The sequence below is a fragment of the Acanthochromis polyacanthus genome, chromosome 1, assembly GCF_021347895.1.
Source record: "Acanthochromis polyacanthus isolate Apoly-LR-REF ecotype Palm Island chromosome 1, KAUST_Apoly_ChrSc, whole genome shotgun sequence".
Lineage (NCBI taxonomy): Eukaryota > Metazoa > Chordata > Actinopteri > Pomacentridae > Acanthochromis > Acanthochromis polyacanthus.
This window is the reverse complement of record NC_067113.1, coordinates 49,467,899-49,483,380: the sequence shown is the minus strand read 5'-3', so window position 1 is coordinate 49,483,380 and position 15,482 is coordinate 49,467,899. Positions and strand designations below refer to the sequence as shown.

General features: G+C 38.9%; 1 protein-coding gene across 2 annotated transcripts in view; it reads right to left on the bottom strand.

The window, feature by feature from the left end:
- The window catches only part of tafa2 (TAFA chemokine like family member 2), a 92,913-nt gene that overhangs the window by 22,835 nt on the left and 54,596 nt on the right, over positions 1-15,482 (bottom strand). For both annotated transcript variants that reach the window (XM_022189345.2, XM_051951912.1), the window contains exon 2: positions 9,832-9,935. In XM_022189345.2, the coding sequence (XP_022045037.1) occupies positions 9,832-9,934 (103 nt within the window). In that variant the 5' untranslated portion in view covers position 9,935. The remainder of the gene's footprint in view (positions 1-9,831; positions 9,936-15,482) is intronic.

Sequence of the window (15,482 nt, the reverse complement as noted above, 5' to 3'; positions counted from 1 at the left end):
TACTTTGAATCCCGTATCAGGTTTTAACCATACAAGAAACATGTCTTTTTGCATCTTTTTTTCTGAATTTTTTAGTATTTTCAGTGCAGATGCACTACAAAATCACACCAATTATTCAAGAGTAATTATTATTTGCATTTTAAGTTAGCGAGTGAAAATTCCTGTTATTTCATATATTGCCGGAAATATAATTATCCCAATATTAATTTCACTTAAACTTATGAGGTTTATTACATATGTTTTCCACTTTCAGATTTAATAGATGACAAGAACCTATTTATATTTGAACAGAATCTCATGCAGTCTAATTTCACTTCCAAACCAAGCCCTGAGGTATTTTACATTACCTTGCCTGCAGGTGAATAAAGGAAATCGTTTGTAGTAAAAATGGACCCTTGGAAGACTTATTATTTTACGTTAAAAACCCTTCATGCACTGCCTTTTTCTTTATTTACTTTCTTTTCTTTTCTTGTAGCTAAGAACAAAATGACCAAAATACAACAGAAACAGTACAAAGTAGATGCTTTGCTCTGACGGGTCTGCTGATGACTTTGATGTAGTTAAAGCCAAGAAAAGACCAAATGATGCAGAGATCCAGTGAGCTGCTGACAAGCTCTTAAATAGGTAATAGCACCAATGTTTAGATCCTTTTTTTGTACCTGCCTCTCAGTTAAAACGAGCCCTGATAGCTCTCAGGATGTAGATCACAACCGGTGACTAACAGATTTCCGGGACTTTGTGCAAAGCAAAGTGACGTGACTTTCTACATCCACTCAATCTAAAACTTCGCTTTTGAACAAAACCCTAATTTCAAAATCCAGTACATTATTAAACACGAAGGACCAAATGAGCCGTGACAGAGAAAAGATGAGATATTTCATAAATTCTACCCACCGCTCTTCCTCCTCTGCTAGTTCTAAACTGCTTTTATCTCGAGGCCTTTTACTTTGGTCCTTCACTCTCATTTCTCTTATTTCTTTTGAAAGAACATTTCTGGGACTCGATCACAATGGAGCGGTAGCAGGGATATTACCAATATACCACGACTTTGTGTCTCTTTTCTGCCATTAAAATTCCTACCAAGCGACATGTTGTTTAAACCTCTGAACCCGAGGCAGTTTCTGGGCCTTTCTTTGCCTCATTCACATTTTAACTCACTATGGGCTCATTTTTCTCTCCAATATGAACTCCTGCGCTTCTATGGAAACAGTGCTAGAAGTAGAGAGCAGTCGAAAATGTCTTTTGTCCTGCGTAACACAACTATAATACCATAAAACACAAAAAAGAAACTAAAAAGGTTGAATTAGTTTATTTTACAAACATTGAAAAACCTCATATCAACATGTGCAGCATTTTTGTAAGTAGCCACAGGTGCTACCAATACTGGAGAGAAAAAATTGTCTATGTAGTATAGATGCTTTTACTATTTGAGTTTAATGTGTTTCCATACTTCTTTACACAGCCTGCAGTTGAGCTGAAAAATTCCTAAATTTCTGTAATTAGTAACAATTGGATTCGCATTTGCACTGGTGAGGAGCGGAAAATATTTTATCTCTATTATGCTTCACTTTTGGCAAAATTTGAAAGCAGCAAGTAGAATTTAATAATTTGAATGCAATGCAATATAACTAATTTTTCAACAAAAAGCCTCTTCACAGATGAGGGCTTCAAAGACCATCAGAAATGCGAACATCCGATTAGTCATTCTTTCTGGCTTTGAAATAGTATAGTTTGAATGATTTTTTTCTGTTTTTTTTTCTTCTTTTAAACACAAACTGCAGACAGATTTTATGGTATTGGTCTTTCAGAGTTTTTTTTTTTTTTTGCAGTTTGGTTATTTTTCAGTTCAATATAATGCAAAGATGGTTCATTCCACCATGACTGTGTAACTCCTGCTTTTATTCCTGTTCTAAACAAGTTGCTTCAGTGCCTGTAGTTTTAAATGCAGCTCGTCTGCTGCTGTTCTCGCCCTATTCAGGAAGAAAACTTCTCTGTATCTGTTAGACAGCTCGGAGAAAAACAGTTGACTGCATGGCAACCAATACAGATATGAAAGCGGGAGTGGAACCTGGACTTTCTTTGGCTTTTAACTTTCTCTGAACAATCATTTTCTATGCAAATGCCACCAAAAGTTGCTTTTAACTCTTGTGTTTGGCGAGTTTGTCAGACAACATTGCGAAAACGGTTACCATGTAGTCTTTATGGGCCGCGTTTCAGTCACTATTTCATACTTGATCTGTTGTCTGATGACAGAAACAGAAAAACATGTACATGAGAGCGGCTTAATTGGGAATTCTGCTGTCTTGAAATGCAGTAAATGTGAGCACAGAGAGCAGGAGAGATGCTAACAGACATAAACATTGAATGAGTTTAGGTTGTACAGAACTACAACAGGCAACAAACACACAGTTACGCACCCAATCTTTTTTAATGGTTTTAAAATTAAAGGTTTCCACCATCTCTGAATGCCCCTGAGCATTCATTACAGTGTCCACAGAGCTCCGACCTATGGACATTCGATGAAAACTATTGGCAGCATTAGCCACGTTAGCCACACAACATGCTAACAGTAAGGATTTTCCTATTATTGGGGTGACTTTGCCGTCATAACCAAAAGTATTCCAGTGGCTCTTCAGATAGATTTTCACTAAATGCAACCTTTGGACTGGAAAAGTCTTCCCTTTTGATGATCAGTACCACTCTATTAGATATAAAGCTACAGCTAACAGCTATTTAGCTTAGCTTAGCATTACAACTGGACATAGACAAACAGCTTGCTGCTAAACGCATTATATAACATTTATTAGATCTGTATAATAAACAAAATTTTAAACATTTTTGTGAGGCTGTGAGGTGTTTTTTTCAGGTCATTTAAACCCCAACAGCAGCTTGTAATCAAAATTACTTTCAACCCTGAGATCCGACTCCGATGTGAACTCTCGACACTTGGTGTCGACTATCAGACGGCATTTTGTTATTTTTGTTAACAGGCGTTTGTTTCTTTTAGTGGGTCTTTTGAACCAAAGCTGCTTACAGTGTGAAGTGATGGGCTTTTTCTCTGCTCCGTACTGAAATTACTTTGCTGGAGAAGCTTTTATACGTTGGCCTCTGGAGACGCAGAGAAAACTGCAAATGATGCCCACTTTGTATCATTCATGAAGCTGTTGTGAATGATAATGTAATCATTGCGTCGTTGTATGCAGCCAAAGGGAAAAAAAACCACCGCCTCTCATACTGTATATAGAGAAATTATCTATGACGATGAGCTCGCTAAGAATAATTCCCTCTATACAATTGTACATAATGAGGAGTCGAAGCGTCGTGTTAATAGTGACGAACAGCTTTTCTACTCAAAGTATTTGTTGTTAGCAGCACTTTGGGGAGTGACAGATGCTGAACCACTTCAGTTGATCTTATCAGCTGCCATCACAAATCAGATCCAGCAAGCCAGACCTGGTGGATTGATTGTTATATTTAACATGGGGCTCCAGTAGCCTCTCTGACTTTTAGTTACTGGCGCTCTCAAGGGTGCAAGCGGTGTTTTCCTTTCTTGGCAAGATGCTTCTTATGCAACATATAAGTCATTTTTATTGCAAAGTGCAGAAAAGTGGAAGGTGCAGAGCAAGCAACAATCTGAGGTCGCACGTCAGTGTAACATTTACAGTGGAACAGAAAAACAAATGATGTACTGCAAACTGAATATGCACTTGAACCACCTGCATGCTGCCGCCGTCTGAAATTACAGAGTGCGAGCTGTCAAAAAATATTTCATTCGTCTCAGGTTGAAGTTGCCCCCTGAGCAACACGTGTGCTTTGATTCTTGCTAAGTGGTTTCCCATTGTGGACGCTGAAATTCAAGGCTGTAATGTGTCTGCAGGGATCACGCAAGCGCACCGTTTCAAGGTCAGAATTTAAACCTTCTGCACCCACTTGGGCACCTGTAAGTAGTGCGAGCAGAGCAAAGGAATATAAAGTTAAGGTGGAGATGTGCCCCTGCCAGTTTTCTGATAAAGCTGTCAACGTCACAAAGGTGTTTTTTTTTTATATGACTTATTCAATATGTCGTCATTGACTTGGAGCTTCACTGAGGATTAACTCTTACTCAGGCAAATATTGTGGCTGAACACTTCAAAGTTTGACTCTGCAACGTGTTGGCATTGTCAGTGATCAACTTTGTTCGTCTTTGCATTGTTTTCGTTCCTTAACCCTCAAACCCCGAGCAGTTTCTGGGTGTTTTTTCACATTTCCATTCATTGTGGGCTGAGTTTTCACTGCAATTTGAAATCTTGCAGCTCTGTGGAAAAAACACAACCATTGCTGTAAGTGGATAAAAATAAAAGTGTCTTTTTTGCAGTATGGCACAAGTATAGTATGACAAAACATTTAAAAAAGAAAAATTGAATTTCTCAGATTTTTTTTTTTTATGTTCCAAAAAGTGGAAACCCCTGGATTCAACATGGCCAACAATTACCCACAGGTTTTACCAATACTGAAAGAAAATAGTGTTAAATGCAATAGATAATTTACTGCTTACACTTTTAATTTGTTTCCTTACACAGCCTGCAATTCAGCAGAAAAATCCCTGAATTTTTTTTTATCACATCACTGTTTGTCTCATCTGACTCGTAGCATCACAGTTGTGCTAATATGCTCACAATGTTGTTGTTTTTTTTTTTACAGAATTTGGTAAGTGAGCATGGTTTGTTTTTAGTTTTCTTTTAAATGAGACAAGCAGAATAAATAGATTTTTAAGAAATGTCACAATTGTAAAGTCAGATTTAATTGCGTTTTTCCATTGGAACAGTAGGACCATTGAGAACTTGAAAATGAAGTGACTTTTTCTGTTCTTACAGTTTTTTAGGTTGATAAATGCTGTAATTGTGGCAATTTTTTTTTTCCGAATAACAGGCCTTTCAAACACCCTTGCTTTTACAGTTCAGGAGATTACGTAGAAAATGTTCAGGTTGCTGTAAACGCTGTCTTAAAAGCCCTCAGCAAGGGTTCTCAACCAGCATGGTGCCCCTAGAAATTGCATCCACATTGTGTGACCCTGCACTTTCTAATTTATGTCCATTGCCAAGATTTGGCGTAAATGCAGGAAGTAGTGTGACCTAAATGTAACAATGGAGAAACCTTTTCCTGTACCTGCGCTCCACATTTTACGAGTCTAACCTTGCCTAAATTACTTGTTCAAAGATGTGAAGATTTACATCCAGACATGAAGGAGCCGCGATGTAAAAAATGGAGTTAGAGTCAGCAGCTTTCAACAAACACTGAAAATAAGGAGAGACGTCAAATCTGCTAAAGCTCAGACCATTTCTTGACCAGTAGTTGTCCCACAACTTCACAATGACAAGACTGCAGGAGATGAACTACACTGCACTAGCTTTAGACAAAGCCAGGCTAGTTGTTTCCAGCTTTTATACTAAGCTAAGCTAACAAGTTGCTGCCACATGCTTTCTATAGAGAGATGATACTGGTATTTACCGGTACACATCTTACTCTTGACAAATAAGCGTATTTTGCTAAATGTCAAACAGGTTTTGCTTGAAAGGACTAAAAGCCAAAAAAAAATTTAGTAACTGCGTACAAAATATTTCTGACTTGATGTTCAACTTTTTAAACATGGAATATATTTGGCGGCAATAAAACAGTTAATTTCTTAAGGTTGAAAGTTGATATGTTGGGACACCACAAGACACCTTTAGGGGTCCGTAGACTCCAGGCCTCAATGAGTCAGAACTCAGGATGCAGATTTTAAGAATTACCTCAACCGTCAGTAGCCTTAATAATCACTAATCACCTGATTGATAACATGAACTGAGCAGCGTATATATTTTTTTTATAAAGAATATGTATTAAGGACTCATAATGCTTCAGAAACACTGTCCTAGCAGACTTAGGATTGAATAAAAGACTTGACCTCTGGCCAGTGGGCCTTAATTACCACATCAGACTCTGTCATTGTGCCTGTTGTTTAGCTGAACTCCTACAATACTACCTACCAGCTAACACAGTGACCATAGTCCAAGTGACCACCTTTAAAGGATGGATGGATGGGTAGATAGATTCCTCTCCTTAGGGAAGTCCAAGAAATTGGACATTTCGGTTGAAATGAGATGTTTAAGTCCGTTCTTGGCCCGTTGTAACATAAGGAAGACCCACTTGTGTACGCTATTCTTCTCCCAACTATGTACATCATTTCCAGTAAAAAAAAAACAAAACAAAAACACTCAAAATATCGAGAGTGGCGCACAGGAAGAGCTCTGCTACATTATTAATCAATAAGAAACAGATATTGCAGCTAATGTACAATACATTTTCTATTAAATTGGTTGATTTATTCACGAAATTTAATCAATTAACTGTTAATAACGTCCCAAACCAGTGCATGAGGGGGAGTAGGCAGGTGGTTTTACTTTTGGGGTTGAATGACATACATTTAAAATACCAGTCGAACCAGCTGAATCTGGAAGAAGTGTGTAGAAGCACCTGAAAACAAATAACTCTGGGGATCAATTGCAATAGGCGATAGCTGCAAATAAATCAAATGTCCCCTCAAACTTCGAGCCGAGCCAGCCTGAGACTAATCCCTGCCTGATTCCTGCCTCTGCTCTGCTTCTTCCTGGTCAATAAAGAACAAGCGAGCAGAATGACCACAGACACTTATTAAGTTTGTGTTGTAAACATCCACAGTAGTAAAGGACAAACTCCTCTGGCTGTATCGCTGCCTGACTGAAGAGTGCAAAGGCAAACTTTTTTTTCTTTCCTCATACACCAGAGGGGAAAACAAACTGGATTTACATAACTGTCAGAGGAGCATGTTTGATGGTGAAGACATGATCCGTCTTCACTGACACAAACATTACTTGTAGAAACTCACGTGTCCTTGCTGAAATGAACTAGATTTGCCCTCTTATTCTTTCCTTTTCTTCCTTTTTCCTTGTTCTCGCTGTGAAGAAATACATATTCTCTGTTTTGGACGTGTTCTGGGTTCGTTTCATCTCTTGAATGATAACAGGTTTACAGCAACAGAAATAACACCCAGGGGAAATTAGGGGTTTGCGGTAGCTATCAGAGAGAAATTGAATGCATGCGAGATTATTCTGATCCACTTCCTGCCGAAATGATGAGCGCCTTGAGTGGGGATCGCTGCCAATCAAAGCCATGCAGCATCAAAGCGCCGCACTCCCGTCTAATTGGTGGACAACGGGAAGAGAGGTTTGCGTGATTTCTATCATGTTCACAAATGGATGTCCAATCTGGCGGCAGCTCTGATTGTACACCACCAATTACCTCAGGCTTTTCAGTGGGACTCCCAGTGATGAAACACGTGGGCCGGACTCTATTTGTAATGTTGCTGAGTTGCCATAATTGATCTCGGTGGGTTTTTACCAGTGACGACTCAACAGCACTTCTAATTAGACACCAAGTTTGACTCGTACTCTTTAAAATAGCTGCTTCCATCCATCCTTTTGTTTGTGGTGCAGAATGTTGAGAAACACGTCACACGAGAAGTGGCAGCGGTCCTCAATTTGCCCAAAACACAGTGACACCTAGCTAGCAACGGGCACCATAACAGAGTCTTATGTGGCAACTAATGCCCATCAGCAGGAGCTTAACTCTCACTGTGTTTTGGGAAAATCAAACAAGCCTCCATGGGTCTAGTTGCTTCCTGCTGAGCCGAACGAACAGATGGAATGAAACTTGTCGAGAGAGGAAAGTTATGTAAATGTTGGCATTGATGAAGACTTTATGTTGAGCCTCTTTGGACCACCTGGCACTTTTTTTTTTTTTTTGTACCAACCCAGCCTCCACAAAAGTACGTTTCTGTACAACTGAACTGCATTCTCAGTTACATTAGAGGGAAACTATTGATGAGAAACGTGTTTCTAATCGATAGCGTTGATTTGTTTTTTGCTATACTGTTGCTTCTTTTCAGCCAATCAAACAAATACTTGAAGTATTGGTACTAGAGAAATTAAGGAAATAGATTTCCTATTTCTTGTTACTCCATAAACATTATCTATTTTTTGCTATTCCCATTTCAAAAGAATACGAATGATTTAAGAGGCATCAAGAAAGGAGTTTTATTTTGTCATCTCCATTTAAAGAGAGTAAAGTTTATGGCACTGCTCCATCATGCTTCATCTTTAGTTAAGGAGACTTCAGGTCAGTTTAACCTGACAAATTTCACAATGATGTGGCCATTTTGGCTCTAAGTGTCATGCAGCTAATTTTGGCTTCTTCCCTTCTGTTGTAGAGACTCGAGGAGATGAGAAATCGCACAAATCATCTCGACAAACTTGTGGTGTTTCTGCGCTAACTGCTGCCAGATGAGGAGGAAAGCTGCTGCAAACAGTTGAGAAACCAGGAAAATTGCGTGGTGCTACAACTGATGAATCTGCAGCTTGTTTCGACGCCCAAACAAAAGACCATCCAGACTGGACGCTCAACTCTCCATACGGTAAGTAAAGGCTAAAATAGCTTGCTAAATGTCTGTTCAGGCAGCGCATTTCTGTGTTTGTGTTCAGTCTGACTCCATTATACATACAGAATCTGCTTTATTTGGAAAGTTGCAAGGAAATACATCCCACTAAGCTCAGTTTTCCCAAATCTGTACAAAAGAGATGAAGAGTGCAACGTTAGCAAGAAACTTAGAGCAAGGTTAATGTGAAATATGCCAGTTAAAAACACACCAAAATCATCCTTTTAAAGACATTTTGCAATGAATCGCTCTCATGCATCGACCATACATCAGCAAACAGAAGCAGGTGTTTTGGTCTAACTATCTAAACACATACAAGGAATTTAACTCTGCTGTTTTCTGTGCTCTTGAAATATTAAAACACTTTACACAACACAAGCGAATTAGAGAAAAAATATAACCAGTATGTTCAACCATAGACACGAGTTAAAGGAGTATGCTGAAAGTGAGCCAGAGTTTTACTGCAAAATACGGTTATTACTAAAAACATATGATCCGTGCTGATAAAGATGCAAAATAGCAATACACAGAAAAATAGCAAACTGTCACTATTTTAGAGGACTTCCACTCCCAAATATTGCAAGTCATGTTTTTAGGTGGACTCACATCTTATCAAGAGAAGCTCAGTTCCTTGTGGCGTCTCTATAGTTTCATTTTTATTCTTAGTTATTTTCCACAATCAGAGGAATCTGCATGTTTCCACATGTCCAAGAATCTGTACAATATAATAAGTATTTATCTGTGTTTATTATATATTTATTTTTAGTTTTTTTGTGATATTCATTGCATTTTTACACACTGCAAATCCTGCTGCTGTGGGATCAACATCATCTCTTATCTTATAATAAAGCAAGTAGTTATGTGTGTAAACTGTCTATTTAAGACCAAAGCATTTATCTGTGATTCAGATAAGATGGAAAAAATATGGAATCATTGTGTTACATGTTGATTTAAGCAATGCTTCTGTGATTTGTGCTGCTAAAATTTTAAAAGGTGCACGAGAAAAAGTTATGCTAGCTTTCTGTAAGAACACTTTATCAACTTTAAATTGCAGTAAATGACCAGCTATATCCTTTCCCACTATGACAGAGAAAACAAAAGCAGTAAAAAATACATGATTTTGTGTAAATGTGTCTGAGCGGCTCACTCTATAAATAAGCAATAACTTAGCAGGATAAACACAGATGAGGTTTCACATACACATTTGTTCCAATTCGACGTGTTCTTCTAGAAGAAAAGTGTCCAGATGTTGACATCCAGAAGCACTTATAGCTGCACTTGAGAAATCACAGCAACGAAGCCTGAAAGGAGCAACATGAAACCAGATGTTGCTTTTGTCTCACCTGTCGTTCCTTCTGTCGGTTCGGACATCTCGCAGACGCTGATCACGAGCGCCATTAGAAGTAGAGCTGCTTTGCTTCCGATCTGCGTGTATCGCTCACTCATCCTGGAGGAAAAAAGAAAGAAAAGCAGTGAGTGGAGCGTTAACACCAGTTGGTAATTATCTACAGCTGCGTTTTGTTTTTTTTGTTTTTTTGGCAATTTGAGGTGAAGACAATAACAAGAGCACATCATCACACTTCAGTTCATTTACATTTACAGGTGACAGCACCTATTAGCATCTCTGTCAGCTTTCACTTTCATTTTTTCACTGTGAGAGCTTGAAGGCTTCATGGCACGGAGCAGGTTCCACTAACTAGCTTTAGCGTGTTTGCTCTTATAAAGTAGAGATACAGCCTATTATCCTCCTTCTTGCCTTTCAAAACAAACTGCAGCTGTGAGTGCACCCTAAGATCACTGTCTCCAAATCCTCCCCTGCCTCCAGTGAGACCCCCCCCCCCTCCACTGCTCCTGCAGCGGGAGCGTGAACAGAAGGTGAAGACCCTCCACCGCCCTACCAGGCTTCAGAAAACCTCTCCAGGATCTACAGCCGAGTGCAGAGCGGGCGGCCTACAGCGGCTAATCCGCCCCTCCGCAGTACTTTTTCCTCTGCGCTGCCTCTCCCTAATGAAGTGTGGGGGAGCCGAGGCCACACTGCATAAACCATCTGGCACAGTGTGTTATCGCTGACAGACGCCGATCAGATTTCAAACGGGGGATGCAGGAGCGCTACGGTAATTACTGGAAGAGGCCCCGGTATCGTATGGCCGCAGCGTACAATGTTACAAGCTGCGTTTACGCCTTATTTACCGCCTCCCGCCTCTTATCTGCCTGCCGCATTGACATATAGATTGGCTAAACCTCATCGGGGAGCTCAGATTATTTGTGTAATTAAGTTTATTTTTGCAAAGCAAACATGACCTTTATCGAGGTTTTGTTATACCTCCCAGTGTTGCAGAGGAATTAGAACCCAGCGATGTGGCGAAACAGCACAGACAAGACTCGAATGTTTAGCGTGTCCTCTAAAATTACAGATAGATTCTGTCAGGAAGACATGCTGGGTACAAGAACACAAGGAGAACAGTTTCTTATACACTGACTCTGTTCCTGTTGATGTATTTATGTGGAAACTGTTGGCTTTTTTGACATAATTAGAACAGTGACTGTACATAAATATGACATACTTCAACTACACAATTAGGAAAATTCGCTTTTCAATCATGTATTTAACAGAAATATCAATAAATACAATATTTTCTTATGTGAAATATGAAAAACCAGCACTTTTTGGTTCAATCATGAAGCCATTATTGACTCCCAACAGTGACTTTTTGGTTGAACTGGGTTGAACTGCAGGCTGTGTTTACACGAAACAGACAGGAGGAAAGTAGGGAAATGAAGTAACAAACCAGGTAGTAAAATATCTGTCATGTATAGACGCCTTTTTTCAAGTATCAGTAACATCTGTGGGTACTTGAATGAAATGTTGTATGTTTTGTTTTCACTTTTGTACTATAAATAATCAAAGAAAGGTCACTTTAGTGATGATTCATGGCAGTATAACTGTCAACAAAACACTCAACTTCAAAGACTTTGTAGGACTCTATAGGACTTTATATCACTGAACAATGAAACAATGGTGAGTAAAAATAAGCTAATGCTCAGAAACTGCTTGCAGTTTAATCGTGCATGTCGCTAATTACTTAGCAAACAGTTATTTGGATCAGAAGCAGTAGATATAAGAATTATAAGAATTTTGAAACAAGTTTTATTTGAGTATCAATGCTTCTTTTTTTTTAGCATTTTGTGATCGTCAAAGTCTCTTTCGTTGCAGAATAAACCCTTAAAAACTCATCTCTATGCATTAAAGTGACATATTTTGAAGTTTTATACCTTAAAATGATCCCTTCCTGTCTTTAAATGTCTCAATTGTATCTCTTAAATGGTAGCTCAAGCGCATCAGCTCACCTGTTAATCTCCTCAAGCACTGTACTGCAAAAAAGACATTTTTGAATTTTCTGAGCTTCTAGCTATGGCCGTGCTGTTTCAACTGAGGTGCAGGACTAAAAAACGAGACACAAAATGGCAAAAACAAGGCACAAAATAGCCAAAACAGGACACAAAATCATACTACTGAGACACAAACGACAAAGATGAGACACAAGATGACAAAAACAAGACACAAGATGACAAAAGCGAGACACAAAATGGCAAAAAAGAGACTCAAAATGACACAAAACAAGACACAAATTGATCAAATTGAGATTTAAAATGGCAAAAATTGACACAAAATGACAAAAACAAGACACAAATTGACCAAATCGAGACTTCAAATGGAAAAATGAGACGCAAAATGGCAAATATGAGGCACAGCATGACAAAAACTCATTGTCCCGTTGTCCCATTGTCCACCAATTAGATTGGAGCATGGCGTGTCAATGCTGCATGACTTTGATTCCCCACTCAAGGCGATCATTTCAGCAGGAAGTGGATCAGAATAATCTTGCACGCATTCAATTTCTCTCTGATAAAAACACACAGTGAGTAAAAATGTGGCAGGGGCAAAAAAAACACGACCAGAAAGTGTTTTGGTTTTAGAAGTTTCAAACATTTCAACATGAACAGTGTGTGTTTTGTAAAGATGATAAAATCTAAGCTGTGCTCTGGACCATTAGGACTCAGCCACACATCGAAACAGATGAGCATTTTGTCTTTCGTGCAATCATCCTGCTGCCTCCAAGAAAAAATACAGCCGCTTAGAAACCTTCCACTGGACAAAGCAGCCTGCAGCAGAGCCTGTAAACACAATTAAATCTTGTCTTCCTCAGCGATGAAACAACAATATCAGGTGATGAAGCGTTGAAATTAACTTCATTTTCCCAACCTGCCTCGCTTCCATTACTATGTTTCCCAGAACGCTTGCTGAGCAGGATGGAAACATCTGAATGTCAGGTCGTTAAGCCACTTATCCACAAGAGGAAGAATAATACATCAAGCGGCTAAACGGACCGAGGCGCTCCATTATAGCTTCACGGTGGGTTTTTTTCTGTGACATACGGCTACGAGAGGCAGTTCGGTGTCACTTAACGGGGAATTCAAGGCATCCGGAGAAGGAGATTCACTCCAACGTTGAGTGTGATAGCCGTGTAATGGTGAGCTTTATGTATTTCCTCAAATGGAGCTCAGATTGTACGCCCAGGTGCTTGTATTAGAGCGCTGGGTGCTAATGTTCACCTTCAGCGGGGCAGATTTATCGCCGACGGTTAGCCGAAGAATTGCAGGCTGGGTTGAAACGGTGGCCAGTCGATGCAATTCACGCAATTCACAGCAACGAGCGCGTGTGGGAAAAAAAGGGTCATTGGTGACGGAGAGCGGGCCGCAGCGCTACAGCATCATTTGTCGGCCGCTGTCTAAGGGTGCAATTCCATAAATGACATCTCATTGTCCCTGAATGCGTCGTGTTGTCATTGGTGCAGCCGTGTGCTCGGCAGAGCGGCGCGCTGAAGATTTGTTACAGTTTGAGGCCGTTTCGCATCTTGACCTTGACTCTGTGGCAACTTCGGAGAAAACAACAAATACCATCACCGGCAATACAACACAACAAAGCCATCCAGTCTCTTTATAGAGTTCACCTGCATTTTTAAACGACTGGTAATTATAGAAGTAGTGGAATGTTGTAAAGGTGATTCATGTGACAGTTCTCTGATTGTTTAAGGCAGGAGCGTCAAACTCATTTTCATTCAGGGGTCGCATTCAGCCCAATTTGATCTCAAGTGTGCCGGACCAGTAAAATCGGAGCATTATAACCTATAAATAACCACAACTCCAAGTGTTTGTTTTAGTGCAATAAAGTACATTCTGAGCCATCTTTTTATAAAACATTATGAGCATCCTGACATTTCTTAAGAAAAAAAGTTACATTTGAACAACATTATGCCTCAGTTCAGTATCATTTACACATTACAACTTACTGATCAGAGTTTCTACAAAGGAACTAAGCATTTAGTCACAGGTATCTGGAACTGAACAATCTCATATTTTACTTTGTGATCAAACAACTTATCAAGGTTTTACAAATGTACAATTTGCAGTTAATGTCTTCTTTGTGATTTTTACACTTTGCAAAGTTGTCCTGTATGTTTGACACCTTGGTTTAAGGGAAAGAAACCTGATTTCAAGGGCAAAGGAAACCAACATGCATCACCTGCAGAAACCTAATCAGGAAAAAATAATAATGTGAATCCAAATTTAAGATGCATGATTTTTTTCATGTATAGTAGATTAATTGGAGGCTCAGACTCAAAAACCCGTGTAGAATAATCATCCAATCTTACAGTTTCCTACAGAATATTTTAAAAACCAGCTCAGTCTGGGTTTTTACAACCCTCTTACTGTTTTGGTTCAGTTTTACACTACTGTATGCTACCTGTTCAGCACAAAAAAGCCGACACATCTAGCTTTAAACTTAATGAACCGTTTTAGAGCTAAAGACCAAAGTGAAACGAAAACATCACGTTACTGATAATGGTATTGCGTTGCTACTAGTGACTGTATTGATTATTGTCTCTTTTACAGATTAGAAGGTCAATCCAAATGATTAGTTTCCCCACATAAAAGCATAACGACCATTTCATTTAAGTTCATTTAATTTAAAAAGAAAAGTTTGTTATGGTATAACGTCCAGAATGAAATTTTGTTGTATAAAAACGCCAAGCTGTTATACTGGAAATTTCAACACGATGAAAACTGATAAAAAGAAGGCCAAGTTTCTATTAAATCTCTCAAAGTGAAATATTTCATATTAAACCAATTGCCGCATGAACATTGTGGATATTTGACAAAGCAGCTGAAGCAACTTATTTTCATTGTGCTCCAGCCTTGGTAGTAGCTTCAATTTTTAGAAAAATACAACTGAATTCACAGCACAGATGTTTTTTTTTAAACTGGAGTGTATAGTAGGTTTGTCAGATGGATATAAAATCTGGACCACGAAACACTATGTAGGTCGAGGACGTCGTAAACCCATGACCTGGTGTATATTGTGCAACAACAATACACAGTACTACACCAATTACATAGTGATACTGAAGAAAGACATTTGTCAGAATTAACTAATGTTGCTAAAAACACATTTGTCTGATAAAAATATTTATGTTCACATTTTGAGCATCTATGTCATTAATTACGCAGAAAAACTGTGACCACCTGTGTCTGCTGGATGTATAATTAAGTCATTTTTTTGCAAACAGGATTGACCAAACAACATTTTACCGTGGTAATATGTCAGCCTGTGCAATATGTGATAATTCCTGCAAGGTGCAGTAACATTATTCAGTGTGTTAGCTATATGTCTTTCTGCTTTAATCAGTGCACAGAATGGACAGGTTGCAGATTGTAGGGAGATATTGACCAAAACTATAATGAACAGAATCATATACTCCACCTTTAATGCACAAACGTGACATTAGTATCAGCATTTTGTCTTGATATCGGGAAGAAAACAAGAGTATTATCCCAAAATGTAGAACTATTTGCTTAAGTAGCAACAGCTTCTGCATCATACATTCTTCTTGAATATTCCCTGAAATTTCATTAGCCTAAACAATAAAGAACA